Genomic DNA, 27,280 nt, shown 5'->3' with positions numbered 1-27,280 from the left:
ATTTGAATTTTCAACCTAAAGCTATGTTCTTTACTTTATGCTGTTGCCCAAGGTTCCAAAATTAATCACAAATCTAACACCATTGCCATTCTATGAGTGCTCAATAAACATGACCATAACTGTCTAACCAACCCACCTATGACCTAAATGTGTCTTCAATCAGCTTTGCCTAGATTAGTAAAACTTTCTGTACCACCAGAAAGTCAGAAGATGAAAGTAAAAACTAAAGAGAAATACAAGCCCACATCATATTACTCTACTTGTTTTCCCACAATCATCACACACATACTTGGCATTGGGTCAGAACCTTGCAAAACCCCAAAGATTCCAAATTTCTGAAAACTCAAGGAAACCCCCCAGGCTAAAAAGACCAGAGAGATGAGTAGCTTTCACTCTTTCTTCATGTAGCTACAAATCAGTCTTGGTTTTTGTTTCTCGGGTAAGTTCAAACTCTCTCTGTTCGTCTCGCCCTTTTCAAATTTTCATTGTGTCTTTCTCTCTTTATAAAGACTTGGTCTTTTCATACAAATCTCCCAGCTTTAATTTTCAGCGTCTTTATGTGCGTTGTTTAGTCCTTATGACTTTGTTGGGTTGCTTTTAATATTGGCATTTCTCTTGTTCGTTACGGCCTATGCAGCTCACATTGTGGATCTTACATACTTGGGTTTGTGTGTTTTTTTTTTCTCATAGTAGAATCCGTACATTGCTAGCTTCAATGGCAGAGACGTGTTTGGCATGAAGCAAATCACTGAGACGTGAGTTTTGTTGGGTCATTTCTTGTGAAGTATTGGACTTGGGTGAGCTCTGTTTTTGGGAGAAGATGTTGTGTGCTTGTTCAGGAGAGCAGTTCAAATTTGAAGAGCCGCCGCAGTCGCCGGAGTCACTGGCCACCAGGGACTTCTCGGCGAGTGGCCTTTCTTCGAGGAACACTAGAGACTGGGACTTGGCCTCTAAATTTGAAGACATTCAAGTTGATGAGGCTGAGTCCACTCTCAAAGAAGCTCTCTCTTTGAATTATGAGGTGGGTTTCTACTTTTGTTATGTTTTACTGGAGAATGTAACTGAGTTTTGTTAATTGGTTTGTTGTGAATGCAGGAAGCTAGGGCCTTGTTGGGGCGGCTTGAGTTCCAGAGGGGGAATTATGATGCTGCTCTTCAGGTGTTTCAGGGTATTGATATAAGGAACTTGACCCCAAGAATGGCCAAGGCCATTGTTGAGAGAATTAGGCACCGAAAATCGCGTGCGAAAGGCGATAGCTATGTGATTCTCAATGTCATGTCCTTGCATTCTGTGAGCTTGTTGACTGAGGCAATATTGCTCAAGGCAAGATCATTGGGGGAGCTGGGAAGGTTCAGAGGTATTGTCTACTTCTCATTGTTAATGTGTTTGTTTTCGTAATTAATAGATATTATTTTCTTTAACAAGTGTGAGATTGGTTGGAACTGAGTAGTGAATGTTAATTTACTTGTGTAATCAACAGAGGCTGCAAAGGAGTGCAAGGTTATTCTTGATACAGTTGAACTGGCATTGCCTAATGGAATGCCTGAAGCAATAGGTGAGGACTGTAAATTGCAAGAGATGTTTCACAAAGCACTTGAGTTGCTCCCTATATTGTGGACCAAGGCAGGATATCTTGAAGATGCAATAACTGCATATCGTCGGGCTCTGATCAAGCCATGGAATTTGGACCCCGAGAGGTTGGCTGGTGTGCAGAAAAGTTTAGCTTGCACTTTACTCTATGGTGGTGTTGAAGCAAGCCTTCCACCTCAGTTGCAAGTATGGGGTCCAACTACACCCAGGAACAATACAGAAGAAGCAATCCTGTTATTGTTGATACTCATGAAAAAGGTGGCATCGAATCAAATAAAGTGGGATCCAGAAGTTATGGATCATCTGAGTTATGCACTTTCTGTTACTGGACAGTTTGAATTATTAGCTAATCATTTCGAGCAGGCCTTTCCAGGGTTGTATCGTAGAGCTGAGAGATGGTACTTGCTTGCACTTTGTTACAGTGCCTGTGGGAAAAATGAAGAAGCACTCAACCTCTTGGAAAAGGTTGCAGGCTTTTCCGAAGCAAAGAACAAGCCCCATTTCCTTTCTTTTCTCTTGGGAGCAAAGCTATGTTCCCTAGCTACGGTTCATGCTCATGAAGGGATAGAATTTTCGCGTAAAGCTATTGATTTGGTCAGTGATCAGTGCGAGCATTTCATGGGTCAAGCATACAAGTTTCTTGGTATTTGCTATAGCGGTGCTGCAAGAGCGTCTATATCTGAGTCTGAAAGAACGATGTTCCAGAGAGAGTCGTTGAACTCTCTAAATTATGCTGCTCTTAATGGGAAGGAGGATCCTGAAATAATGTTTAGTCTTGGCCTTGAAAATGCCTTGCAAAGGAATCTCGATGCAGCTTCCAGTCAAGCAATGAACTATTCAGATATGGTGGCTGGCAGCTCAGCACAGGGCTGGAAGCTATTAGCCCTCGTAGTTTCTGCAGAACAACGATTCAACGATGCTGAAGCCATTGTGGATTATGCTTTGGACGAAGCAGGAAGAAGTGATCAGTTAGAACTGCTCAGGCTTAAAGCGGTGCTTCAAGTTGCCCAGGAACATCCCAAGCAAGCAATAGAAACGTACAGAATGTTGCTAGCTTTTGTTCAAGCACAAAGGAATGCAGAGGCAAATAACTTCGAGGAAGGAAAGACCTTTGATTCTGAGGTTTGTATTCTTTAATTTCTCTGGTTCTGATTATACTTCATCTGTGTTAAGGTCTTCCTTGTTTGTTCTGCAGGCAATTTTGGAAAGAAATTTGGAAAAGGAAGCCTGGAGGGACTTGGCAGCCATTTACACAACACTAAATTTGTGGCCTGATGCAGAAATATGTATCAACAAAGCAAAAATGATTGAATTTTATTCTCCCCAAAGTTGGCATACAACAGGTACATTGGAACTCTCTTATCATCTTGTTGCTTATGTTGAGATGAAAAAAAGTTAATGTGGTCTAATCCAATATACACATTCGCAGGTATGATATTTGAAGGTCAATCCAAGCACAAGGAAGCCCTCATTTCGTTCTCAGTATCACTGTCAATAGAGCCAGATTATGTTCCAAGCATCGTTTCAACTGCAGAAGTATTGATGAAATTCGGTACTGGATCACTCCCTATTGCTAGAAGCTTTTTAATGGATGCTCTGCGATTAGAACCCACAAACCACGATGCCTGGTTGAACCTCGGTCTGCTGTCAAAAATGGAAGGCTCTTTGCAGCAAGCAGCAGAATTTTTCCAGGCTGCATACGAGCTTCAGCTGTCTGCTCCGGTTCAGAGCTTTGTGTAAACATTGGTTTCACAATTAGTCTTAAGCATACCACTTCCAGGGTAATAGACTTATTACGCATATCCTAAGTATTATAAATGTACAGCAACCTTGCTACTTTAGTCCATCTTATCAAAATCAAACGTAACTTACGATCAGTACATCTTAATGATTGTTTTAGTTCTTGTAATCGCCCGAGTAACTGCTTTACAAGTCTTGGGAAATATCAATGAATCGTTTGCTCTGTTCATTTTTTGGAGTATAAGTATCCAAGGATGGCCAAAAGAAACTCAAATAATTTAGAAATCTATAATTATGAGGTAGCACGGGATCCCTGTGTCTCTAGAATCCCATGATTTATCTGATAGTCAAAATTCAAAATGATGAGCGTAGCTGCAAATATTTCTAAAGATTACACAACAAATTGTTGCACAGTTTTCCGTGGCCAAAGCAAGATGCTGAAAAAGAGTATGCAACTCTAATTGTGTTCCTCAACATTCCATTTACAATAAACAAGCAAATTACAATGAACATTGAGGCGATTGAGCTATGGAGATATGGGATGTCCTATGCTGGCAGAAGAGAAATCGACAATCCACAGAATAAAGATGAATCTTCTATAATACAAACTGCAGCAAACAAACAGAAATAATTTGTGAGAAAGAATGAATTAATAGAAGATTTGGGGAGAAATTTTGATTAATTTTGCCAACAATTAGGTTTAGAGAATGACTGTAGAGATTACTGACTAACAACAGCCATTTGGTGACTCACAAAAACGCTAGTTGTTGGAGAGAGAGAAGGCTCCCTCATCCCATTGACCACTGCATCAGAGAAACCAACAAATCAGTCAAAAATATGAACTATCTGATTTCAGCAGAGTTGCACTATATAGAAATACAATGGTGAGTACAACATAAGAACAGGACATAATGACATCATTGTTGCTAGTATCTCCTCTGCACGATCTTAAAATATAACAGAAGCAAGAACGATTGGCCTTGTAATGTAACTTAAAAGTGAGGCTCACTCTAGCATCCATCTTTCAAGAATAATTCTGGAATACAGTACCTTTAACACTGGTTCGCCTTTGTTGGAGTTGGCAGCTTGCTTTGCAATCGCCTGTTGCTGTGCACGTGCAGCTCTACCAGCTGCAGACTTTTCGAATTCCTCTTGCCTGCAATAAACATACAGGGTAAGTAATTTTTTAACTACCAAACCATTTCCATCCCTGAAAAAAGGATTGCTTTCCGCTGATCAAAGTGTAACTATATATAACCCCTGAGAAGACTCGGAAGAGTCAAAATCTGCACCCTCGCGCGTTGTAATTATGGACCTATTAATAAGCAGCTGTTCATTCTGCATGCGTCTAATCTTATTTTACGTTACCAACAAACCAGGTTTCACTTCGATTCAACACACGTTGCTGACAGTTGGCTTCATATAGCAAATACTTGGATCAAAAAAGCGATGAGGCCGATAAATAAGATGATCATAATGCACATGATCAGCTACCAGGACACTAGGAAAAAGTTCCAAAACATGACATTACTTATCATTACATCAGAACGTCCGCGCAATCTATTCACATAGCAAACAAACAGAAACCAGGGCTCTACCAGCTATCAGGTTCCTGATTCACTCGACAAGCAGCTCTATTTTTCTGTACATAATTCCATAACTACGTCTGATCATGATATTTATTCACTAAATTTCTCCAAGCCATTTTCACAAAGTTTTGATTCTTTTTTCAATTTCCAGCCTTCACTATTTCATCCCCCACGCTCAAATCAAACACCAAGACAAACAGAAACCAGTAACAACAACACTATTTAAACCACTTTCAATCTCTAATCAATTCCAACATGATCCATCAGATAGACAAACAAAAAAAGCGAACCTTCGTTGGGCAGCTTCAGCCGCTTTGGCAACAACCTCGGCCGACGCCATCCTCTCTTGTTCCTTCTTCTGCTGAGCGCTATGGCCTCCATCGAAACAGCACATCAACCCCATTCCTCTCTCTCTCTCTCTCGTCTCTATCGCTTTCTCATTTGACTTCTCCTTCCAGACTCCTATTTATACTTTCCATTTTAACGCGTGCCACGTCATTAAATAACTATCATCCTCGTCATCTTAGTTGTCCCCCTACCAAAACGACGTCGTCCGCATCATAATTTAGATTTCAATCCTCTTCTCTCTTCTGAGCTTCTTCTTCTTCTCTCTACTCTGTCACTGTTCGATTCAGAACTCCAAACCCTAATTTGAGATGACCACGCTGAAGCTGGACTCGCTTTCGCCGACTGAAACCGTGGAGATAGAGAACGGACTATCGCTAACGCCGCGGATGAGGCTGAATATGACGGTGTATCCGTCGAGCCAAGTCGTGAGCAAGCCGATTGACGAGTGGAAGATGAAGCAAACCCTAATTGACTTCCTCAAAACCTCGCTTTCCGATCCGATCACAGTTCAGGAGGAGGACCTGAAGATTCGAAGAGTGAAGGACCTCAAGAAGCGGAAGAGGGACGACCCTGTGGCTTCTGGAACCATCTTCATCCGCGACCTAGGGTTTCTGAGGAAGAAGAGCAGGAAAGATGAGAAGGATGAGAGGAGCGTTGAGGAGGTGGAGAAGAAGTTTGGGGATTGGAGGAGGTACATTGTGGACAAGATGGATGGGATTGAGCTCAATTTGGAAGGGGTTCAGTTTAAGCTAAACGTCGCCGTTTTGGAGTCGGATGATTTCATTGTGATGAGGAAAGGCTGGGAGGAGTTTCAGGCTTTCGGAAATCGAGGTTTGAGGGTGAAAGTTTTGATTTTTTTTTATTTGAGATTTTTGAGTGTGGATTTGGTTAGAAGTGTCGGTGTGTGTTTTTGGCAGGGAAGCAAGAGACTGATACTATAATACTGAGGGGAGTTCCTTCAAGGTGGTTCGCAGAGCCGCGAGTTTCGTCAAAGCCTTCAATGCTGGTCACACATACCATTTTTTCTACATTTGGGAAGATAAGGCATGTCAAATGTGTTTGTTATCTTCTGTTTCTGTTGTTATGTCTTAGAAAAGCTGCCGAGGAAGTAATATGTGTTCTAATCTAGTGTAATGTGTTCAACTAGTTCTGAATGCCTGCTTTACTGCTTAAACCGGTATGGATAAGAGAAGAACTTGGAAAATGTAGTACTTTGACAGAATTATTATAAGTTTTGATTGCTTTTTTGGGAATAACTCGTGTGTCTTCTTGTTCGTGTCGGTGCTCCATAGTCTAAAGACATTAGCTAATCGTGCATAATTCTTGTTGCTGCTCCTTTTTTTTTATCTACAATCATTAGGAATCTTAATGTTGCTGAGGACGATGATCCAGGTAAGGATGCGAATGAGGATGGTGAGGAGTTGGTATCAGGTCTGCATTGTAAGATTGTGGTTCAGTTTGAAAAACATAAGGACTTCTACAATTGTTTCAAGGCGTTTTGTGGCCGCTCATTGCAGAAGCTAGGCAGTTTGGTTTTCTTCACTAGAGTTTAAGAGTGATAGTAGCAGTATCTTCAGTCATTATGTCAATAAGTCAATATGGTAGGTTCTTGATAGCTGGTGCTGTGGATACTTTTATTGAATTTTATATTGGATCATTGATTGGCCACTTTTTCTTGTTGGTTGTAAGTTTGTAACTAAATGTAGCACTATGTTGCAGGAAGGATCTCAGTTGAAGGCTGATTATGAGGTTGCATGGGACAAGGATGGATTTTTTCAAGATTTGAGAAATCAAATACAGCAAAACGGTAGTAGGACACGAGAAACTACAACATATCCGAGGCAACAGCAACACTTTTCTCGTTTTAGTGACAATGAAGCTCCCAGAAAGAGATTTAAGGTTTGAAACTCAATAACCAACTACAGAATTTGATGCTTAAACGGCTTACTGTTATAATATGTCTGCCAAAATTCAATCATGGTTTCCCTTTTTGCTTGAAGACATCTCAATCAGCTAGCACATGTTATATTCATGTGATAGTACCTCTGCTCTCTGCACAATAAATGCTTTTGTTCGAGTGCAGGATTAGAAAAGGCAGGGTCTGAGAATTCCTTGTAGAGCTGGGAGTTGAAGCTCATACAAGCCACTGTATGACAGGAAAGTGCTAAAGATTAGTCTTCATGCTAGATCAAATATGAAAGATTAGCCTTTCGTAAATGTAACGAGTACCATTAAGCCCCCAAATTTGTACCAACAATTTATATATGCGTTTTGTTGGGGATCAGTGATTAAACATTTAAACATTAACAGTTATGCTTCTTCATCCAATTCTCACTCCTCTGCATGCACTATTATATTCGATGCAGCTAATTCTAGTGTTTTAGTTCAGTGCAATACCCAATGTTGCTTAAATTGTTGTAAATGCCTACTATTATTGCGTTGTAGTCTGACCAACAGGCATGGTTGACCAATCATCCCTGCGTTGTGGCAAGACCTTTACCCTAAAAAACCAAGTCCTGAGAATGAGACTTTCTATTGGAATTTGGTGCTGAAGTATGGAGTCTTTTATTAAGATTAAGATGGAAGTCTTCTTATCTCCTTCTTCACTTAACGAATCTAGCGCCTTGGTCTATATTCTATAACAAAAACATGCTGAACCCCATTGTTAGGGTCACTGTATTCCATCCCCGTTATTACAAAACAAATGAAAATAAAAGAACATGGTTGGTTGTGGATCTTAAGAATTGCTGATAAAACTGTTTTTTTTTTTAAGAAGACGACCACCAAGTGTACCACATATATAACTACATGATCTTGTTCGATTTGAGCTATACTTGGTTCTCCTTATTAATAATGAACGTGTTGGGCAGCTAGTTAGGCAGAGGATGTGTATGCACATCAGAAGCCTCTAAAAATCGATAATTTAGAAGATAAACGTGAGTAAACGGGAAGATTAAAAAGCTAATTATGACTGTTTCAACTTTCAAGAGAGTCGGACGCCATTATATTTAAAATAGCTTCATCAAGATTACTTCTAGTTTTCTAGTCTACAAATATAAATCTCACAACTTTCAGTGTGGATGATAATTAAATCCCATATTATAATGGAATGGATTCTTCACGATGCATTTTCTGAAGGAATCAAATCGGAACACCATCATCCGGTTACTCGTAATTTACATTTATCAACATGTGGAAGACAGTTTGAAGCTAGGAACTTGTAACACAAATATTTGTACATGCACAGCTGCAAATTCTTGACCCAAAGAAAATAGGGAAAAGAAATAAAAATGAAAGAAGGAAGAAATGCAAGTCGATCAACAGCTTCATCATGCATCACCAACTTTTCCGGTGATCATGTTTCCGGGGATGGGGAGAGGAATTGCCTTCACTTTTCGGAGAAGACAATTCACTAGTACTAATTTTATTCTGGCTCGACCTTTTCACAAGTTTTTTTGGCTTAGAAGCTCTTCTTCTTCTCGCAGCAGTTTGTGAGCTCTGTTCTTTCAGTGTTGGAATCGCATACCAACCGATAGAGGTACACAAAATGGCCACCGACCGCCCAAACACGGCCAACAACACCAAAATCAACACCACAACCACCGGAAGATAAAACGACGGTCTCCTGAAGTTGATGTTCGACAAGAAGTCAAACATGTTGGTCTTAGGTTGTTGCTCGAGTACTACTTCTTTGGCGGGCACAACGGAGGGCTTAACGGTCAATTTATCTAACGCTTCTGCATGCTTTTCCTGATGATGAGGCTTCTTCTTCTGCTCTTCTTGCTTCTTGTCCTTCAACTTGAGCACAATCGGAACAGGAACGTTGTCGTTTGAGTCCTTGTACACGAATCGAACAAAGGTATCGTCCTCAGAGCCGGTTTGAGCATAGATCTGTTTACGTTTCTCTTCAAGATCAGCCATAAGTGCAGAGAACTTGTCTAGGCCTCGAGTCGAATAAGGGTTCTTGTTATCCTTGTTGCTGTGATGGATTCTATGGATGAGACCACCACTTCTTCTACATGATGATCTTCTTGGAGTGGAACAAGGACTGTCTGTGATGATGGATTCGTCGAACTCATCAGATGTTTCTGGATGGAAGAAGGCACAGCTAAAAGGGCTCAACATAGTTTGGGGTTTCAGATTGCTAAGGATTTTTAAGTGCGGTTTGATTAGGAAAGAAGATAGAGCTAGCCACATATATAAGTGGAAGTTTGAAATGCAATGGCGGATTTGAAACGCAAAGGGCTTAGTCAAGACTAAAGGTTTGAAAGGGAAAATCCAAACAGAAGGTTCTGCCCACATGGGATTGGTATTTGACTTCGTTGGGAAAGTACTGCTGCATCAATTATTCATTTGCAAACTAACTATATATTGATCTAGAAGAAAGTGTTGAACAAGTAGATGATGCTCATTATGCTTGGTGAAGGGGATTGAATTGGTCCAGGGTTCATACTTGAAATTGAAAACTAACATATGTTTCTTGGTGGGTAACGCGCATATCTTTATCAATGTCATAGACTAGCTAGTGAGTGTAACGTCATCTAGAAGGGGCATTTGGACAACGAGCGATTAAAAAGGCTGCCGATATTATTTGTAATAATCATAGATTAAAAAAATGAAGGCTGAATTTCAGTAATACGGCGTCCAGTAACTAACCTAATATTGATCTAACTAGAATGATATAGGGACTTGAAAATGACTGGCGAATATGATATATTTACGACATGACATAGATTATATTTATTATTCCTCTAAGGCTAATCCAATTTCATGAGTTCTTTCAGCTTATTCCATCCATTACCTGACTTGGTCTATTTTCACTGTAGTCTACCCCAAACCAGTCTATAGTCTCTACCAAACTAAAATCTAGAAGTCCTGGAACTATATAGTTCAATAATACAAGGGTAGTGAAATTTGCACACCCAAAATTACAATCCACACACCCCTACCTCACTTTTTACTAGTGAAATGTCAAAATTGTCCTCATATGAATAATTTGAAGAGAAAAAAATAAGAATAGTTTTAAAATTTCACTAGTAAAAAATGGAATAAGGTGTGTGAATTGTAATTTTGGGTGTGCAAATTTCACTACAAGGGTAACACTGTTCTCTTGAGAAGAAGGGGAAAAAGAAAACATGTAGTTTTTCCCAAGGTTCAAAATATCGGTATCGGGGGATATATCGTTTTTTTGAAAAAATGAGATATCGGATGTATCGGAGATATATCGGGGATATTGGAAAAAAAATATCGTTCCTCTTCCGAAATTATTTATTTATTTATTATTGAATTACATACAAACAAATACAATTATTAATTTTATCTAGTACTAGAAAGAAGCTCTAGGTGCTTGAAAAAATGCACGTTGGTCAACAAAACTACAATACTTTGCCCAAGACATACGAGTCATATAGTACGAATTGTAATGGTTAACATGATAGTTATATATCTCTTTTGAGCTACTAATAGTTTCTCCGAGAATGGGGTAGTAAGGATGAACCCAACTCGATAATTGATCATAAACGTCTTCAAACTGACCATAATTGTAAATATGATGACCATATTGATAGTTGACTTCATGTGATTCGTTTGACATCACACTGTGCTATGTGCCTAAACTGATAGAATCAAAACTTAAGGCAACTGAACTAACATCAGATGAAATATTTTGATCATCAATGACTCCTCTTGTCCTCTTTCTGCACCTATTTTTCTGTTGCGCACCATGACCGCCTGCTCTAGATCCATGATTCTCATCTTGGGTAGCATGATCAAAATTATTTTCACAAGTAAACTGCTCAAATTATCCACCTACATAAAATTGTCCATATTCAAATCTTGTATTTCTACCACCTTGTCGACTTGCACCACTACCATCACCATTACCACCATTACTACCACTACCATCGTCATCATCACTATCTGAACTATCTGGAGTTGCTACACCGCCCCACACACTAACATTATCAGAATCATCTCCCGGGTCTCCAACTTCATCAGATAATACCTTGTTTACATCAATTCCAAAATCAGTTGCCTTTTCTACGACATGTGGAGGAGGGTTGTCATTTTCATCATCGAGGTGTGCATGCATAATCCAATCATGAAGAGGATCAATGTCATTCTGAAGTGGTTCATAGCAACATGAAGTAAATCGATATAATTGTTTTCATTGATCACATTATCCTTTGCTCGTTTATCACGTAGTCGTAACTTTGTGTTATAGTAGTAGTATACGAATTTTTCCGACTTTTGATATGCAAGACGGTTCCATTTCTTTGTATGAATAAGAGCAAAAGTATTCAACTTTCTTTCACAAGCAAAAGAGGAAGCCGTTTGTGCTAAAATACGCATGTCAAATTTCAGTATTATCATCCTTCCATGATGGGTTCACAGGTTGCTAGCAATCTATGAAGGTATGAGGGAACTTCTAGGAGACAATGACTACAATGTGACTCATATTTTCTTACTTTCCCCAATAGTGCTCAAGGAGAACACTCCTTATCTAGATATCATTTGAGAGGACGTCAAGGAGATAAAGATTACTACTCTTCTATATTCCTCGAGGAGAACATTTGTTACAAAAATTCTGGATATTCTCTTATGATCGTCATGAGAGTGTGAGACTATGTTGTGACCCTTTATTTTGGATTCTCTCAAGGTCAATGAGAGCACTGGTCACTGATATAGCTTGACTTTTAAGAGTTAAGACTTGAACTTTCACTCCTATTCTCGATATCTTTTACGAAAAATTGAAAATTAGCCGATTGAAGGACTACTCTTATTTTTATATCCCTCGAGGTGATTAATTAATAAAAAAATCCAAGTCAAGGAGAGTCTGAGACATCCTCAAATTGAATTAAATTTTTTAAGTGAAAATTTTCAAATATTTCTCTAAAATATCGAAGATATATCGGATATATCGTAAATATCGGAGAAATATTAGAGATATTTTATGTTATCAGAGAAATATCGCAGATACAGGAAAAAATAAGATATTTACCCCTAAAATATATCGTTTTTTTTTTAATGGAGATATCGGAAATATCGGGGAGATTTTGTTCCTTGGTTTTTCCCATCATCATAATGTTGAACAAAACCCCGCCTCATCTTACATGTCCGTCAGTAGCGGTCCACTTCTATAAGATCGACACTATCAGAAGAAGAAAAAAATGGAACTTTCTAAAAGCCAAACTTCTTGCGGAGCACGCATACAGTACGTCTTATTAATCTCACATGTTGTGTAATTGCGTAACAAATTAAATGGTTGGACTTTGTTTCCCTTCCAGCAAGGAATGACGTCCCAGGGAGACGTTGTATCTAACACAATATCTAATGATAATGTTGGTTAAGCATTAATTTTGGATAACCAAATGTTGCATCAGGTCATATGTCATCGTGCAGTTCAATTACGTTGCACATTTACTCGTAGATAATATAGTGTCTACATGACATAGTCCTACTGCATACTTCACATGGTGGCGCACTCTTTTTTGCTTCTTATTTCTTAATTGACCATTAATTTTCTACAGGAGGATTTTAATATGGATGTTCACAACTACACTAGCTAAACTAAACTACTCGCTCCTTGTAATCTTCTTCGATCCCCTCTATAATTGTCAACGCAAACGACCTTGTACCAGTTCCATGCGGTTTATTCAGATTAAACATATCCAATGGAAGCAAAAGCAATCCATAATCTAACTAGTAAGATACAAAAAAAACCCCGACAGCTAAAATCAAGGACCGGTTGGAGTCATCTCCCTGGGACGTCATTTCTCAACAAGCATAAGCCCAGAAGAAGATTTCTACATCTTGATTACTGTATTAGAGTGAACGAATAGGAATGATTAAATGATTTAAATCTCTTACATTAATCAGCATCCATAACCCTCGCAGTCAAAACTCAAATCATTCTGCAAAACCTCTTCTAAACAGTTCATATGTGCAAGCTACATTTTCGTATACATGCATGACCAGAGCCTATTATACAACCTGATTATCTGAACACAAAACCCCTTACATATGGAACGCGTTTAAACTAACATGATAGTGGAGGGGAGAAACTGGTGAGTTATCCAGAATTCAGTTGATGAGATTCCTGGGAAAACATGGGACGGTAGGCACTAAAACTGTGAGCTTCTAGACTATGAATAAACAAATTTGCTCAAACACACAGATGGACGAATAGAATTACAGATAGAATTAAGATGGGAGTTTACTTACCAGTATCATCTTCTTCCATGACAAAGGCCATAAAGTTGCAAGCTATTCATTGTCATCAAAGTCTTCGTCAAACTTAATGTACTTCTCTTGCACTTCTCCAACTGTAAGCTATTTCGTTAAGCAAAATTTAAACATGGAATTTTTGGTTCAAATGTATTTTAGCCCAAATACAAAATACTTCTTTAGGAACCCATAACCGCCAGACCCAGTTCTTGGAACCCGGCCTCAAAACTCAGGTCTGACAGTCCTCACAAAATCTAACAAAAAAAACTATGATGGCACCAAGAAAGTTTGAAGTCCATACCAGATGGGAACAATTTTTTAATGTGGATAAAAGCCGGTGCCAAATATTTCATAAGCTTATGAGTATATCTACAGAAGGAAGGTAGATGAACAAAACTATTCGGGAATATAAAATAAAGGATATCTGTGGTAATCCCAATCAACGGGACCAATTGCAATTTTGCTGAATTCTACCGCACTTGTCTCAATGCTAGCAAAAATGTACCCATTGGTCTTGTCTATCAGCTTAACTAGTTTTCCCACGCTCTCTTTATCCTGAAAAATTATCTGACTGAGAATACATAGTATAAACAATGCATGACGTCAGTCAGGAGTAAATTGAAGAGGGGTGGCATGCCTGAATATCTAAGGTTGTAAAGCTGACAAGACTGTAGTCTTCTATGACTCCACAGAGCTCCTTGGTAAGCTTTCTACAATATTAACCACCAAAAAATTACTGTTAAAGTACACAGCTCCTCATAAGTTTGCTCTATAACCCTGAATTCCTAATATTAATCAGACCTGAATTTAGCTGAGCGAGGATCCTGATCAAGACTGTTCTGAAGATAAGATAAATCCTCAACATCAGTATAGAAATCAAGGTTGAAAGCTGCACAAATTAAGAAAATGCTAACTGTTAGAAAGGATGAGTGTCAGATAATTAGCATCAATGCAAGTCAAGTGTAAGAGAAGTAGATAAAGGAAAGGAAGTGCAGCCATTACCTAGCTCTCCGTAGTTCTGTATCAAATCAATCTTAGACAGGACATTTATGTGTGGGAGTTCCATATGTATCATGGTTGACAAAGAGAGAAGCAATGCACTGATATACTTTGCAGGGTCACTGCAAAGATGGGCGTCAACTAAATGCACTGCAACCAACTGCAGAAATGAAGAGAAGGCAAATCTATTATTTGTAGTCATGTGGTCAACACAACAAGGAAAAAAAAACAATACCAAAAGAAGAAGAACATGATCATACCCTGAGGTTCAACTTCTTAATGAGTTTCATAATAATATTCTTGGCGTTGGAATAAAGAAAGAAGAGTTCCACTTGGCCAGGAAAATCAAAGAGAAGATAGTGATCTGCAGTAACATTGATAGGGAGCAGAACGCAATTGTCAACTGTACCACTACAAATAATAAACTAGAAGATTGCTGACATTTCATGTCGTTTTCATAACTTTAAAATAAGCCTAATATATATGCCGGCATAATTTCTGAAAGCTTCATTAAAACATTGAATTTAAGAATTAATCGTTGAATCAGTAAAATTTTGAGCTACCATATGAAAGGCTCCAATTTGTACCCCTTCTTCATATTACAATGAAAATATCACATACTAGCCGATTAACAAATTTTCAGGGAAGCTGCAGAGTATATCCCTATCAGCCTATTATTAAGGAAAGAAAAGAAAGAACAAATAAAACTATTGCAACACTTAGTAGTCATGATGTATCATACGTCAACTACATATACAAATAACTTGAGGGAAGAAGATATTAATAAGGATAACAGAGTCTGATTATCATAAAAATGAAAAGCAAGGCAAAAGATACCTTTAAGAAGAGGTTTCAACTTAGCCTCCAACCAGTCAATATTTTTCTCTAGAAAATCCATGCAATATACAAGACCTGGATGAACATGACAACAGAAAGTTCAGAAGCTGCAGAATAAGATGTTTCATACTTCACAAGTATGTGTAGCACCAAATACATCAACAAAGCTTCAAGAGGACAGTTAAGCATCTTCCACTACATTTTAGATTACTCCAGAAAATAGATGAAGAGCTTTTAGCTCACAAGTGAGGGACGATAAGATCAGTCAATAATATGAACTGTACAATTTGCCTTCTTGTTTACAAATCCTAGGGGATGAATAAACTTTGTGTTAATGTGAGAAAAAGAGGGATGGTAGGCTCTGACCTCCATTTGGACCAAGAGTATGTTCCGCCATGACATCATTTAGTTTGATAAGATCAGCTATGTTCACAGCACATTCATACCTACACTTAAGTCAAGGTTTCACATACTAGAAACAAATGCAACACTGCAAATACATGAACTATAATGCTAAATAAATTGAAGAGGATACGGTAATGAATCGTTAGCCGGATCCAAATTGATCACTGCAACTTTCCTGCAGAAAAAAAAACGACATGACAGTATATACATCACACACTTTGAAGTATAATTCATCCCAAAACACAGAATCAAGAGAGCATTCACCTTCCAATGAGTTCGAGAAACTGTGACATGCCATTACAATAAGTGGACTTCCCTGAGCCAGGTGGACCAATTACAACTTGCCCGAACACCATCTTCACTTTCGTCAGTCACTCTTCTTGCTCCACTTGATCTTAGTTCTTATTTCGTATCAGAACCCAATTTTATTTACTTCTAACAATTAAGAAACTAGTAAAAAATAATAACACGTACATAAAGATTCACAACAAATAGAAAACAATAACATAGTGTTAGATACCCAAAGCAAACAACTCTGCACTGCAGTAACTGGAGCAACAAATCTTCCTATGTACGAAAATGTTCTCCATATTTGATATCAGAGAGTTTTGCAATTGATTAAACTAAATAGTGAACATGAGAATCAAATCGAACCTAAAACAAAAATGGCTTAGAATGTCATAGTCTACTATAAGCTCACAAATAAACCAATAATCGAAATCAGTAAGGAAGAACTCAAATCACAGCCCAAAATGATAACAACCCAGAAAGCATATGTTAATTTCTGACTAGTAAATTCAACGAAGGAAACAGACCCAGTTCAGAAATAAAAAAGAAACTGATGAATCCCAATCAAACCCAATTAAAGTTACAGGGAGAAAACAGCAAAGAAAGTAAATTTGCGGGTGGAGAAATTCACCTAATATTTCTTGCGCTTGTTCTTTTTGTTCTTGTTCCTGTTCCAAAGAAAGAGGCTGACCACCTGAAAGGGTTGGAATATTGGGTTGGTTCCGATTTAGGGGTTTAATTAGGGTTTAAAATTTAGGCGCGGTACTGTGTCTCGACTGGTCTAGTTCTCTCCTTGTATATGTTCGTGGTTAGTTGTTTTCTTTGAAGCCTGGCCGTTGATGTCTTGATGAGCATGAGCATCCTGCGGCTATGATATCGCAATATGAAATTGACATTAAGCTTGTTTCAATGTGGTATGAACTTTGGTATTGCTCGACGGTTTTAATCTTGTTTACGTAGGTCGACTATTCGGTTCTTTTCTTACAGGGTTTATGGGGGAGGCTCCGCAGACGACCCAAATATCTGCACATCCCTCCACTTTCCTCGAGAATGTCAGGGAGTGTGTTGAAAGTCTAAGATCGATCCAGGTACTATTGTCGTCTTAGATTTGTATTTGTTTTAGTTTCTTTATGGGATATTGTATTATTCAGTTTGATAGAGTTCCATACTCTTACAGTTGTGCTTTGATATGTGCATTCAGAATTGGTATGTTATGTTCTTTTGTTTATGGCAAATCCATCTACAGCTTTGTTCCATATTATATATACTTCTTGTGGTGTGCTTATTGCGGCTTCTTGATCATTTACCCTGATATTATTACATGATCGTTTGATATTATTACATGCAATTTAAAATACCTTGATGGTTTTTTTTTATCAACTTGAAGGAAAATATGAAGCTCTGAAATCAGAGTTTGACAAGGATAGAGCAGCAATTTATGCATGTAAAATTTTATGACTCTTGTCAAACATTGTATATGAACAGGTATATAGATCGTTTATACAATGTATCAATTTTTGTGTCATCTCTATCTCTATCTCTATCTTCTTTTAGTTTTAAAGATAAAGTTAATTCTCCACAGATATACAATATTGTAAATGGTGATGAAGCAGATGAAGATAGTCCTGAACCAGATGGAGTTAATAGTGACTCTGAAGAGGAAGCAACATTTGTCAATGGTAAACTTTTGATAGTTAGATGTATATCCATGAACTTTCTAGTAATTTGTTATTATTTCATGACTGTAACAAAAAATGTTATTTCTTCTGGCAGAGAAAGGGGTCCCTAACTTCTGGCTCTATGCATTGCAAAATAATGATGAGGTGGGTGTTGGTCATGCATAATGTTTCTCATTAATAATGTTTACATAGTTTTTTTTTTTTTGATACAATAATGTTTACATAGTTGTAACCATCTTCCGAAACTAGATTTGTTATCGTGATGAACAAGCTCTCGAGTATCTGAAAGACATCAGGTGGTCTCCCATAGATTACTACAAAGGCTTCAAACTTGAGTTCTTGTTTAAAACCAATCCTTTCTTTGCAAACTCTGTCTTGACCAAGACATATTTCATGGGTGATGAGGATAGATCCATTGTGAAAGATATTACCGGGTAAGTTAGGTCCCAACCTTCTAGCTGCTAAGGTCTCTGCAGTTGACTACTGACTAGTTGTTTGTACATATTGACAATAATTTGAAGGGCACCTGGGATTTTGTAGGACTGAGATTATATGGTATCCGACAAGATGCTTGACACAGATGCCCAAGGAAGAAAGCAAATTCGAGATCAAAGTATGCCAAGGCAATCGATACAACTGAAGCTTGTGACAGTTTCTTCAAATTTTTCAATGCACTTGAAGTAGATGATGTAAGCTGGTTATTCAACTTTTTTCTGGCGTCATATATGCTTCTCTTTCATAACAGAGTTATATACGTGCAATTCAGATGGACCATGATTTCTATATGGGGTGAGTTCATTATCTTGTTATTAGGATGATCGTTCGGTTTTTCGTTCTCAATTCCGCTATTGATTGTTGGTGCCTGAAAAATCTCTGTACTTAAATGTAGGTCAATTTATTCGGAATCAAATTATCCCCCATGCTGTTTCATGGTTTACCGGGGAGGCTGTTGAGAGAGATGAGTCGTTAGACAGCTAAAATTTCTGGAGTTGGACTAGTAAATCTGTTGGCTCCATATTTTGGAAAAAGTCTAAATCAAAACAGCTTATTGCTCATGTACAATCCCAAATTGATCTCATACAGATTACCATGAAAGACTAAAAACCTGTTGGAAGATAGGATTCAGTTGAGACTATATTGAGAAACATCTTACGACATCAAAAAAGGGGGCATTCCGAGAATCGAACTCGGGACCTCTCGCACCCAAAGCGAGAATCATACCACTAGACCAAATGCCCAGTTTGTTAACTTTCTTCATAATAATATTCATAATTGGTTAAGCTAGATCCTGTCTCTGATAAAAATTATGGAAGCAAAAGTCCAATGTGTGACAATACAATTATGCATCCTCCATGGAATCGAGCTGTCATGTCATGATCATGGAGTGTGGTCGAAGAATTGACGCCAGAGAATAAGAGATCACATTGCCACATGACATATTGCCAGACCTTCAAAAAATGAGCCATGACATTTGCATTTGCTGCAAACCGGTTCTTCTTAAATACAATTTTGTAATATATATTGTTTGCGCCTTATGTCTAATCTGATGCTAAATTTTGTTCAGGATTAAACATTTTGGGTAAGAGGATTATCAAATTATACTCTCTTTTTTTGACAAACAAATTATACTCTAAAATGCTGTTATTTGTTTTTTGAATTAAAAATTGTTTTAGATATGAGAATATGCAGAATTGTGGAATGAACCTTTCATTTAGAAAATTAGAATTAGATTACTTCTACTTTTTAGCTGTGAACTAATAATGGAATCCTAGGAGAAAGATATCTTTCATCTTTTAGAGTAGAAGCATGCAGAGCCAGGTAGATGAAATGCTGGCATTTGAACGACATGCAGCATCAAACTAAAGGGAGAAGAAAAAAAGAAATGATTGTTGCAATTCCTTCAAGCTCAATTTTACTAAAAGGTCTCTTTGATCAGATGTGTTACCCATTATTGCCACTCCTCATACAACATGTATCCCACTAATTACTGTTACACACCTAATTAACCATGAAATTTAATCAATAAAGCAATGGAATTATAAATAGCCATATTCTTTCTGAACAAACCTCATTTATACAACTATTGAACTAATTATTGAATGGGACATCTATAATATATATATATATATATATATATTAAATTCATGATGGGAGATCTAAATATTATTTTCATGATGAGGTGTTAATTTTCCAGCTAACACCTCATACGCTCATAATGCACAATGAAGGCAAATGCAAGGCTTTTTATGTATTTAGAGGACTGGGGAATTAAGGTTGAGACGGCAATTAGCTAGCTTTATGAAAATTTGCCTAACCTAATCCGTTACTTGATTTATGAAATGAAAAATGGTTTATTGTATGCAGTTATATACTTGTTTGATCAATCTTCACACTATTAAGCACATATATTTGCTGAAAATGAGCTTGTGGACAAAGGTTGAAGTTGTAGAAAAATATCTAACAGACTGTTAGGTGAGTGCTTAAAAATTGGGACCCCATGATTGTTTACAGCACCCTACTTTAATCTGTCTACACCCTTGTTGCTTTTGGTCCCAGCAAGTGAGCAAACCCCCATATTCTCTACTCTCTATCATTCATTTTCCTCAGCTCAATTAGAGTAGTAGTCAGTCTGAACAAGAAGAAGAAGAAGAAAAAAAAATGGCATTTGCAGGAACAACCCAGAAGTGCATGGCTTGTGACAAAACCGTGTATCTGGTGGATAAGCTCACAGCTGATAACAGAATCTTCCACAAAGCCTGCTTCAGATGCCACCACTGCAAAGGAACCCTCAAGGTAAATGTTTCTCAATATATATTAGTTTCAATGCAAAAGCAACTTCTACAATCATTGAAATGAGCTAGTATTATGTTTTTGTATTACATCAATCATCACAGTGATTTTGATATCAGAATAGGTTTCGTATGGCTTGTACTAGGCAGTAGAGTGATATTTTTGTTCAGTAAGACTATATTTCTTCAGATTTCCAGTTGTATGAATCAGCTGCTTGACTTGCTTGCTTCTTTCTGGTTTTGAACAGACCTCTGTTTATGTTGCTTGTCTTGAATACATGTTCTTTAAGCATTGAAGCTCTAAAGTTGTCAACTGCATCTTGATGTTATAGATTCATAGATCAGACCCCAAAGCTCAATCCCAAGAACTGAATAACATAAGAGATTTGTCAGACTTATCTATAAGTCTTGGTGAACAATTATTCACAAATTTGACACAATTTTCAATTCTAGATTTTTTTTCTGGACTTATCTATAACTCTGTGTGATCCCTATCACTATTTTAGAAACTGTTTCTGTTTTAGATCGTCTCCATCCGTTGGATGCTTCCAACTATTGGACTAACTTGCTAAATTGTATCTTAAATATTAGAAGTTAGAACAAACAGCCAATTACAACTTGCACAGCATAGAATTTGTAGTTTTCTTATGCTGCTCCATCAAATTGCAGCTCAGCAACTACAACTCTTTTGAGGGAGTACTTTACTGCAGGCCACACTTTGACCAAATCTTCAAAAGAACCGGCAGTCTTGACAAAAGCTTTGAAGGTTTTTCACATAGCATTTGCCCAAGTAACTAATATTTTATTTCTCTTAAGTGACTTACTTGGATCACTTTCCTATTGTACTTTGTTTTCCTTCTCAGGCACACCAAAAATTGTAAAACCAGAGAGACCTGATAATGAGGTATGTACTCCCCTGAAGTCAAGTGCTAGACTGCTAGCGTATGCATTATACTGAACTCCATAGTATCTATCCTTGTCGGAAAAACAAACTTCTTAGTATTTTTTCAGCATTGATCTTGAGTTCTTGACAGAGACTTGTTTTAACAGAAACCTGGCGCGGCTAAAGCTTCAAGTATGTTTGGAGGAACCAGAGAGAAATGCTTTGGTTGCAAGAATACTGTTTATCCAACAGAAAAGGTAACGCCAACTTCTAGCTGTAACTAATTACAATCATGTCATACAGTTTCAAGCAAGAATTACACTGACATTTCTTCAAAATTTGATCTATTAAAAGGTCTCGGTGAATGGTACTCCCTACCACAAGATGTGCTTCAAATGCACACATGGAGGGTGTACAATCAGCCCATCCAACTACATTGCGCACGAGGGCCGCCTCTACTGCAAGCACCACCACATTCAACTGATCAGGGAGAAAGGAAACTTGAGCCAGCTCGAGGGTGGTGGTGACCATGAGAAGGCCACACAAGTTGCTGCTGAAATATGAATCGAAACAAAGAATGGATGATAAACAGTAGTGATCCCTTTTTTCTCTGCCCTCTATCATGGAGATGTCCCTCATACTTTACCATTTCTTTGCAATCTAAATTGGTGGAATCCTATATAGAATTCAAGCGTGCTGTTCATTTATTGTTTTTGGGTTTTGCTGTGAGGTTATGAAGCATTTTCTCAGATGAGATGCAGAATGAGGCTTATTTGTACTCTCTATATTGTTCCTACTGAAATTCAATATATGTTGAGAGCTCCGGACACAGGAGCATTTCATAAATGACCCCACTTATTAACCAGTTAGTTTTTAGATAGAAGAAGCTTGGAACATAAATTCTACAAAGCTGAAACTGCAAGTCCAGTAGCGAGCTATATAGGCTGTTTTTCATGAGAAGAACCGAAAACTGAAGTACCAACCGGATATGAAGCTAGCCAATTTTCAAAATAATGAACTTGGAATAGAAATTCAATTGAGACAAGAGGTAATTGGAAAGATCACTGAATCGGTGATGCCAGAATTCTTATTATTGTGTCAACAAATATTGTACTGTGCCACCGAGCAGAGTGGCACACAGCTAAAGTTGGTGTCTGTACAAAAAAAATAACACCTTTCACAAAGTAGTGTGCATCAATAACACTACTACAATCTAAAGGCTACATAATATCAAGAAGATTACCATTCTTGGTGATATGCTTCAAGTCCCTGATAAAACTGTCTTGAAGAGACCCAAATCCAAATGTTCCATCCCCATACTGCCAAACCCTTCCCTGTGCATTCACTGGGTTTGAGGTAGTCCTTATCATGTATGGAATGGCCAGATCATAACTTAAGTTAATGCAAAGAATGCGAGAGACCACTTCAATTCCTGTGAGCTGGTGAATGTGATCTGCTGTGGCATTTGGTCGAAGATGTATACGACTATTGTATAAATTTTCTTCCTCTGGGAGAAATGGAGACTCGGAATAAGTAAGATCTGTTGTCCAAAAGACTGGGTGCTTACTCATAACCCGAACTCCCGTGCACACGTGACCAGACGAGTCGCAAACCTTTTGGCAGGAGATGCCCCCAATGTCATCATATGCAACAAGATAAAACCCCAAGTTCATATCATCATATATCCCCTGTAGACAGAGAAAATTGACCGGGATTCAATTGAGTCACACTTGACATCTCTTTTGAATCCACCATCGGTAATAAGAAATCAAGGGAAGCAAGAACTATAAAATACTTCAAGCACTAAATAAGTTTGGCTGATTATGTTCCTTGAAAATATTAATCCAAACTTTCCTAACAGACACTGGAATTTTACTGAAATAAGTCTCAGAAGGATAAGCATCAAATGTAAAACTCCGAGCACTATAAAAACTGAGGTAATGACTACGAAATTGTGGTCATGATATTGAAATAGATTACAGCCAATGTATGTAATCACCATTTAACTAGCAGATTTCATCTATTCTTCAAACAAGCAAACAAAACAGTTAGTCTAAGCAACCAATTTACCAAAGCTAAAATAACTAAATGAGGATCGAAAAGTTAACATGCTTATCTCTAACTAAACTGAAACGTCCAAAACTCCAAATTCAGCGGCAAAAATCAAGTCAGAGAGAGAAAAGGGAACCTTCCAGAGGCCCTGCAGAGGCCGAGCCGGCGTGGGCGAGCAATCCACAATCTTAACAAAATGCTGAGACTCCAACTTCCTCCTCAGCTGCTTCTCCTTCTCTCTCCTCCTCTGCCTCCTCGTCGCCCTCTCTCCCCCGGGGCTCGTCCGGTTCGCAAAGTACTGATATATCTCCGACGGCGACCCCGGCGACGTCCCGGGGGACCCACTATCATATCCAATCAAGTCCTCACCAATCGCACCTTCAATGATCACCGCACTCGAACCCGGCCGAGCTCCGGCCACATCCTCCTCCACTACAAAATGCGTGCTCCCCATCAGGCTCAGGCTCACCGGCACCAAATCCTTGTCGGAAAACTTGGTCTCCGGGTCGAGATAGTTGACAACTTCGCCCTCCGGCGAGAGGCTCATCCACAAGAAGGGCGCCTTCACGACGCCGTAGCTGCCGTCCTTGGCCGGAGAGACCCTGGACCCGGCGAGGAACGAGGGGCCCCACTCGAAGAAGATCAACGGCAGAGAAGTGGCCTGGCCGCCCTGGCGCCAGAATCCGATGAGGCTCTCCCACCGGCTGAGGGTCTGGTAGAGATTCCGGTAGGTGATATTGCCGTCACCCCATTTCTTGATCCGAGTCTTGGAGCCCCAGCGGCGGTCGCACATGGAGAACCAGAGCTTGGCGTCGTTCTTGCAGAGCGAGACGAAGCGTTTGGAGGTGGAGGCGAAGCTGGAGAGCTCCGGTGGGGTCAGGAAGGAGAGGATGCAGAGCTGGACGTCCTCAGGGAAATCGGAGAACGAAACGGCGCCGTTTGATTCCTCAATGTTGTTGAGTTTTGGGTCTTCCATGATTGCAATTTGAGGCTTTCTATTTTTCTTTTTCACGGCGGAGATTAAAGCTGGGTGGGAGATTTGGGAGGAGGGAGAGTTGTATAAGGAAGAGGTTCAGTGGTGGATTGAGCCTTTGGTAGATTCTTGGAGAAGAACGAATGATTCTTCGATGCGGTGAGGAATGATTCCTCGATGCGGTGAGAGCATAGAGCTAAGAACACAGTAAGGAAGTAAATGCAGGGAATCGCTAGGGGTACAAGTGTCATTCAGCAGAATGTGACTTATGGTAACTCAAATTTCTGGCCGCGATGTAAGGTGGATTCTACGGCACAAATTATGTAATGGTAATTTTATCCGCCAGATAATATTACAGTGTATATGGTTATTGTATTTGACACATTTTTCCATCTAAATTCTAATTTATGCCACAAAATTAGGTATATGGTAAGATATATTACATGGTCATTGTATTTGACACATATTCTTCCATCTAAATTCCACTTTAGTCTATAGATAATAAATTGTTATGTTGTAGGCAAATTGAATTCTTAATTTAATTTGACTATATTCTCATCTCAATTCGAACAAGTTAGTTGTTTGAGGTTCTTGAGAGTTTCGCAAAAACTTAAATCACTCTAGGGTATTAGGAAAATAAATTTAATGCCCTTTCGATTGCACATTCATTAACGCGGTTGTTGCACGAGAGTTATGGTGGGTCAGTTAGTGCCCTAGCATGGGAATTGTTGGTAGTGGATCGAGAGGGGATGGTGGTTCTATTTGCGGTAGGAGATGTCGTTCAAGTTCCGGTTTGCAAAGGTCATTTTCGGCACCGATGTTATGGTGTCGCTTTTGACTTGTTGGTCCGGTTTTCGTCAGGGGTATAGCCTCGAGTCTTTGGCATTTTGTTGCATGCCTCAAGTCTCTATTAAAAAGACCCAGGCTGCTGATTTGTGTTTATAACGAAATGTTATGTACATTAAAATAATTTTGAGAGGCTAAAGATATGTTACATACTAAGTCAACAAAAGTAAATCATCATCTTTTTCATTAGGAATTGTTGTATGCACCGCATGATTCAATTCTAATCGTCAATATAACTTGAGGACCAAGCATCTATTATCAATTTTAACAATTTCTATTAGATTGCTATATTCACTTGCCGTGCACTCAAAACTCTTTACATTTTTCGTCACGATTTGTTTATGAAATTGATTGACCGGTGGGCTTGATAAATTAGAATACCCGGACTTCTGAGTTCTGACGTTGTTTTTTTACCCGCCACCTGACTTATTAATTTAATATTATTGGTCTATATTTTTACTGTAATTAGTTTTAATTGGTTCATATAAATAAATTTTTGTGATCGCGTATATATTAATTATATCATGACGTAATATGTTTAGATAAATACACAAAATAACAGTGACACGTGCCGTGCGAATAGAGAGAATAATTACTTCATTCTCGGCCTTCTGGTGCGTCATCTACTGATTCCCGATTTTGCTTCGTTTAAACCAAAATCGTAGAAGTTGCCCCTCTCTAACCAAAAATGGCGAGCTCTCTACGACACGGGTTCACCAAATTCCGATCACCACTTTTCTCCGGGACCAGATTGATCTCGTCGGAATCTCACACGGTGGTGGAGACCACGATTCCCGATATCGGCATCGTCTCTGGAATCCCCGAACAGCATCTCAAAAGAAGGGTAACGCTCTTTTTATGATTAATCTTGGTTATTGTTAGAGTAATTTAATTTGAAGTATTTCAATTTGGGCATGCCCAGGTCGTAATATACTCTCCTGCTCGAACAGCATCACAACAAGGTTCTGGGAAAGTTGGGAAATGGAAAATTAATTTCCTTTCTACACAGAAGTACGTATGTTTTTTATTCCTAACAATTTTTGCAGGAAGATTTGGATTGATGGATCAGATTCTTCTATAGATTTTACAGTAGTATTTTTAGTTCATGAGCATTAGCCCCCAAATTGTTCTATCCCATTTCAGTTATCTGCTGCAATACATTTACATATGCTCTATTAGTGTTCAAGTACTTTAATTATTGGAGTATATGTAAGTTTGCTTCAAACTTCATTAGCTGCATTTGGCAATCTTCAATTTCATCACTGTGCATAGCATATACTAATTCATATTGTTTCTGGTTGACATTTTGACAGATGGGAAAATCCATTGATGGGTTGGACATCCACAGGTGATCCCTATGCCAATGTGGGTGATGCAGGACTGAGTTTTGAAAGTGAACAAGCTGCAAAGGAATTTGCTGAGAAACATGGCTGGGATTATACGGTTCGTTCGTACTCGAATTCTAGTGAATTTTGTAACCTAGATCATTTTTATTCCAGTTTTGTTGTGAGATGGTGTAGAACATAATTCACACAATGTACAATCTTTGTTGGCGTTTGATTTTAGTTCTTGCGGAATACATAGCTTAAGGATTCAATTTTTGACTGCTGTGCAGGTTAAGAAGCGTCACACTCCACTTCTAAGGGTACGAATCTTCTTGTACACACACTTGCACAGATGAATATATGGATTTTCCTTATAAATTTTCCTTTTAAGCTTCTGTTGATTATGTATGTGTAGTATGTGATTTGTTTTCAATGTCGTTCTATATTAACGTCACATATTCTGATCATGTTCAGGTCAAGACTTATGCAGACAACTTCAAGTGGAAGGGGCTACCAAAGAGCGAGGAGAAGTGAATTGTGTAATTATCAGATCCCAAAGCTCTGAGGCCTGTGGGTGATGAGCTTGATTTCTTGTTCCAATTTGGTTTTCCTAGACTCGTTTATATCTTGGTATGTTGTTGTCTATGATTTATCTGAAAATAACAATGCAATGAACAAGGTTATACCAAGTGCAATAACACATTTTAGATC

The 27,280-nt window shown here is 38.5% G+C and overlaps 9 protein-coding genes and 1 non-coding gene across 17 annotated transcripts; 5 read left to right on the top strand and 5 right to left on the bottom strand.

The window, feature by feature from the left end:
• The first annotated feature begins 318 nt into the window (after window positions 1–318).
• Window positions 319–3,443, top strand: LOC126783528 (protein NPGR1). Its single transcript, XM_050509011.1, has 6 exons — window positions 319–439; window positions 691–1,021; window positions 1,096–1,357; window positions 1,481–2,712; window positions 2,786–2,933; window positions 3,020–3,443. The coding sequence occupies exons 2-6, from the start codon at window positions 821–823 to the stop codon at window positions 3,328–3,330; spliced, it is 2,154 nt and encodes a 717-aa protein (XP_050364968.1). The 5' UTR covers window positions 319–439; window positions 691–820; the 3' UTR covers window positions 3,331–3,443.
• Window positions 3,444–3,683: 240 nt separating this feature from the next.
• Window positions 3,684–5,352, bottom strand: LOC126782554 (uncharacterized). Of its 3 annotated transcripts, none has more exons than XR_007670771.1 (4): window positions 5,210–5,352; window positions 4,381–4,486; window positions 4,059–4,133; window positions 3,684–3,938 (listed from the first exon to the last, which is right to left on the bottom strand). XR_007670771.1 is itself a non-coding variant. In XM_050507817.1 (4 exons), exons 1-3 carry the CDS (start codon window positions 5,320–5,322, stop codon window positions 4,119–4,121), a joined length of 234 nt encoding a protein of 77 aa, XP_050363774.1. In that variant the 5' UTR covers window positions 5,323–5,352; the 3' UTR covers window positions 3,684–3,938; window positions 4,084–4,118. The 3 variants fall into 3 exon arrangements, 1 of the variants encoding a protein (XP_050363774.1); XR_007670772.1 differs by having other exon boundaries at window positions 4,063–4,133; XM_050507817.1 differs by having other exon boundaries at window positions 4,084–4,133.
• A 119-nt stretch (window positions 5,353–5,471) lies between these two features.
• LOC126782553 (uncharacterized) lies at window positions 5,472–7,595 on the top strand. Of its 2 annotated transcripts, XM_050507815.1 has the most exons (5): window positions 5,473–6,098; window positions 6,185–6,311; window positions 6,628–6,799; window positions 6,999–7,166; window positions 7,351–7,595. In XM_050507815.1, the coding sequence occupies exons 1-5, from the start codon at window positions 5,576–5,578 to the stop codon at window positions 7,354–7,356; spliced, it is 996 nt and encodes a 331-aa protein (XP_050363772.1). In that variant the 5' UTR covers window positions 5,473–5,575; the 3' UTR covers window positions 7,357–7,595. The 2 variants fall into 2 exon arrangements, with proteins under 2 accessions (XP_050363773.1, XP_050363772.1); XM_050507816.1 differs by lacking the exon at window positions 7,351–7,595 and having other exon boundaries at window positions 5,472–6,098; window positions 6,628–6,868; window positions 6,987–7,170.
• An 813-nt stretch (window positions 7,596–8,408) lies between these two features.
• On the bottom strand, window positions 8,409–9,445 carry LOC126784398 (uncharacterized). Its single transcript, XM_050509864.1, has one exon. The coding sequence runs from the start codon at window positions 9,390–9,392 to the stop codon at window positions 8,604–8,606; it is 789 nt and encodes a 262-aa protein (XP_050365821.1). The 5' UTR covers window positions 9,393–9,445; the 3' UTR covers window positions 8,409–8,603.
• Window positions 9,446–13,139: 3,694 nt separating this feature from the next.
• Window positions 13,140–16,770, bottom strand: LOC126782860 (GPN-loop GTPase QQT1). 3 transcript variants are annotated; one of them, XM_050508192.1, is made up of 12 exons: window positions 16,654–16,770; window positions 15,999–16,135; window positions 15,865–15,909; window positions 15,696–15,775; window positions 15,330–15,404; window positions 14,753–14,856; window positions 14,496–14,652; window positions 14,295–14,382; window positions 14,131–14,203; window positions 13,918–14,048; window positions 13,491–13,593; window positions 13,140–13,365 (listed from the first exon to the last, which is right to left on the bottom strand). In XM_050508192.1, exons 2-11 carry the CDS (start codon window positions 16,088–16,090, stop codon window positions 13,533–13,535), a joined length of 906 nt encoding a protein of 301 aa, XP_050364149.1. In that variant the 5' UTR covers window positions 16,091–16,135; window positions 16,654–16,770; the 3' UTR covers window positions 13,140–13,365; window positions 13,491–13,532. The 3 variants fall into 3 exon arrangements, with proteins under 3 accessions (XP_050364149.1, XP_050364147.1, XP_050364146.1); XM_050508190.1 differs by having other exon boundaries at window positions 15,999–16,129; window positions 16,654–16,723; XM_050508189.1 differs by lacking the exon at window positions 16,654–16,770 and having other exon boundaries at window positions 15,999–16,606.
• A 244-nt stretch (window positions 16,771–17,014) lies between these two features.
• On the top strand, window positions 17,015–18,671 carry LOC126784262 (nucleosome assembly protein 1;4-like). The gene is made up of 8 exons (XM_050509740.1): window positions 17,015–17,110; window positions 17,174–17,228; window positions 17,410–17,466; window positions 17,585–17,701; window positions 17,796–17,845; window positions 17,951–18,135; window positions 18,282–18,390; window positions 18,591–18,671. Exons 1-8 carry the CDS (start codon window positions 17,015–17,017, stop codon window positions 18,669–18,671), a joined length of 750 nt encoding a protein of 249 aa, XP_050365697.1.
• A 196-nt stretch (window positions 18,672–18,867) lies between these two features.
• Window positions 18,868–18,939, bottom strand: TRNAP-UGG (transfer RNA proline (anticodon UGG)). Its single transcript has one exon. It is a non-coding gene; the product is annotated as a tRNA-Pro (tRNA).
• A 1,308-nt stretch (window positions 18,940–20,247) lies between these two features.
• Window positions 20,248–22,219, top strand: LOC126805528 (LIM domain-containing protein WLIM1). Its single transcript, XM_050532312.1, has 5 exons — window positions 20,248–20,494; window positions 21,160–21,256; window positions 21,354–21,394; window positions 21,541–21,630; window positions 21,728–22,219. Exons 1-5 carry the CDS (start codon window positions 20,360–20,362, stop codon window positions 21,935–21,937), a joined length of 573 nt encoding a protein of 190 aa, XP_050388269.1. The 5' UTR covers window positions 20,248–20,359; the 3' UTR covers window positions 21,938–22,219.
• A 203-nt stretch (window positions 22,220–22,422) lies between these two features.
• Window positions 22,423–24,578, bottom strand: LOC126783057 (F-box protein At3g12350). Of its 2 annotated transcripts, none has more exons than XM_050508439.1 (2): window positions 23,562–24,577; window positions 22,423–23,061 (listed from the first exon to the last, which is right to left on the bottom strand). In XM_050508439.1, the coding sequence occupies exons 1-2, from the start codon at window positions 24,399–24,401 to the stop codon at window positions 22,594–22,596; spliced, it is 1,308 nt and encodes a 435-aa protein (XP_050364396.1). In that variant the 5' UTR covers window positions 24,402–24,577; the 3' UTR covers window positions 22,423–22,593. The 2 variants fall into 2 exon arrangements, with proteins under 2 accessions (XP_050364396.1, XP_050364397.1); XM_050508440.1 differs by having other exon boundaries at window positions 22,972–23,112; window positions 23,562–24,578.
• Window positions 24,579–25,898: 1,320 nt separating this feature from the next.
• On the top strand, window positions 25,899–27,234 carry LOC126783164 (NADH dehydrogenase [ubiquinone] iron-sulfur protein 4, mitochondrial-like). Of its 2 annotated transcripts, none has more exons than XM_050508577.1 (5): window positions 25,899–26,088; window positions 26,167–26,255; window positions 26,558–26,687; window positions 26,860–26,889; window positions 27,044–27,234. In XM_050508577.1, exons 1-5 carry the CDS (start codon window positions 25,933–25,935, stop codon window positions 27,101–27,103), a joined length of 465 nt encoding a protein of 154 aa, XP_050364534.1. In that variant the 5' UTR covers window positions 25,899–25,932; the 3' UTR covers window positions 27,104–27,234. The 2 variants fall into 2 exon arrangements, with proteins under 2 accessions (XP_050364534.1, XP_050364535.1); XM_050508578.1 differs by having other exon boundaries at window positions 26,558–26,709; window positions 27,044–27,150.
• Window positions 27,235–27,280: the final 46 nt, after the last annotated feature.

This window comes from Argentina anserina, chromosome 2, assembly GCF_933775445.1.
Source record: "Argentina anserina chromosome 2, drPotAnse1.1, whole genome shotgun sequence".
In the NCBI taxonomy this organism is placed as follows: Eukaryota; Viridiplantae; Streptophyta; class Magnoliopsida; order Rosales; family Rosaceae; genus Argentina; species Argentina anserina.
The sequence above is the reverse complement of the archived record's forward strand: the minus strand, read 5'-3'. Positions and strand labels throughout refer to the sequence as shown.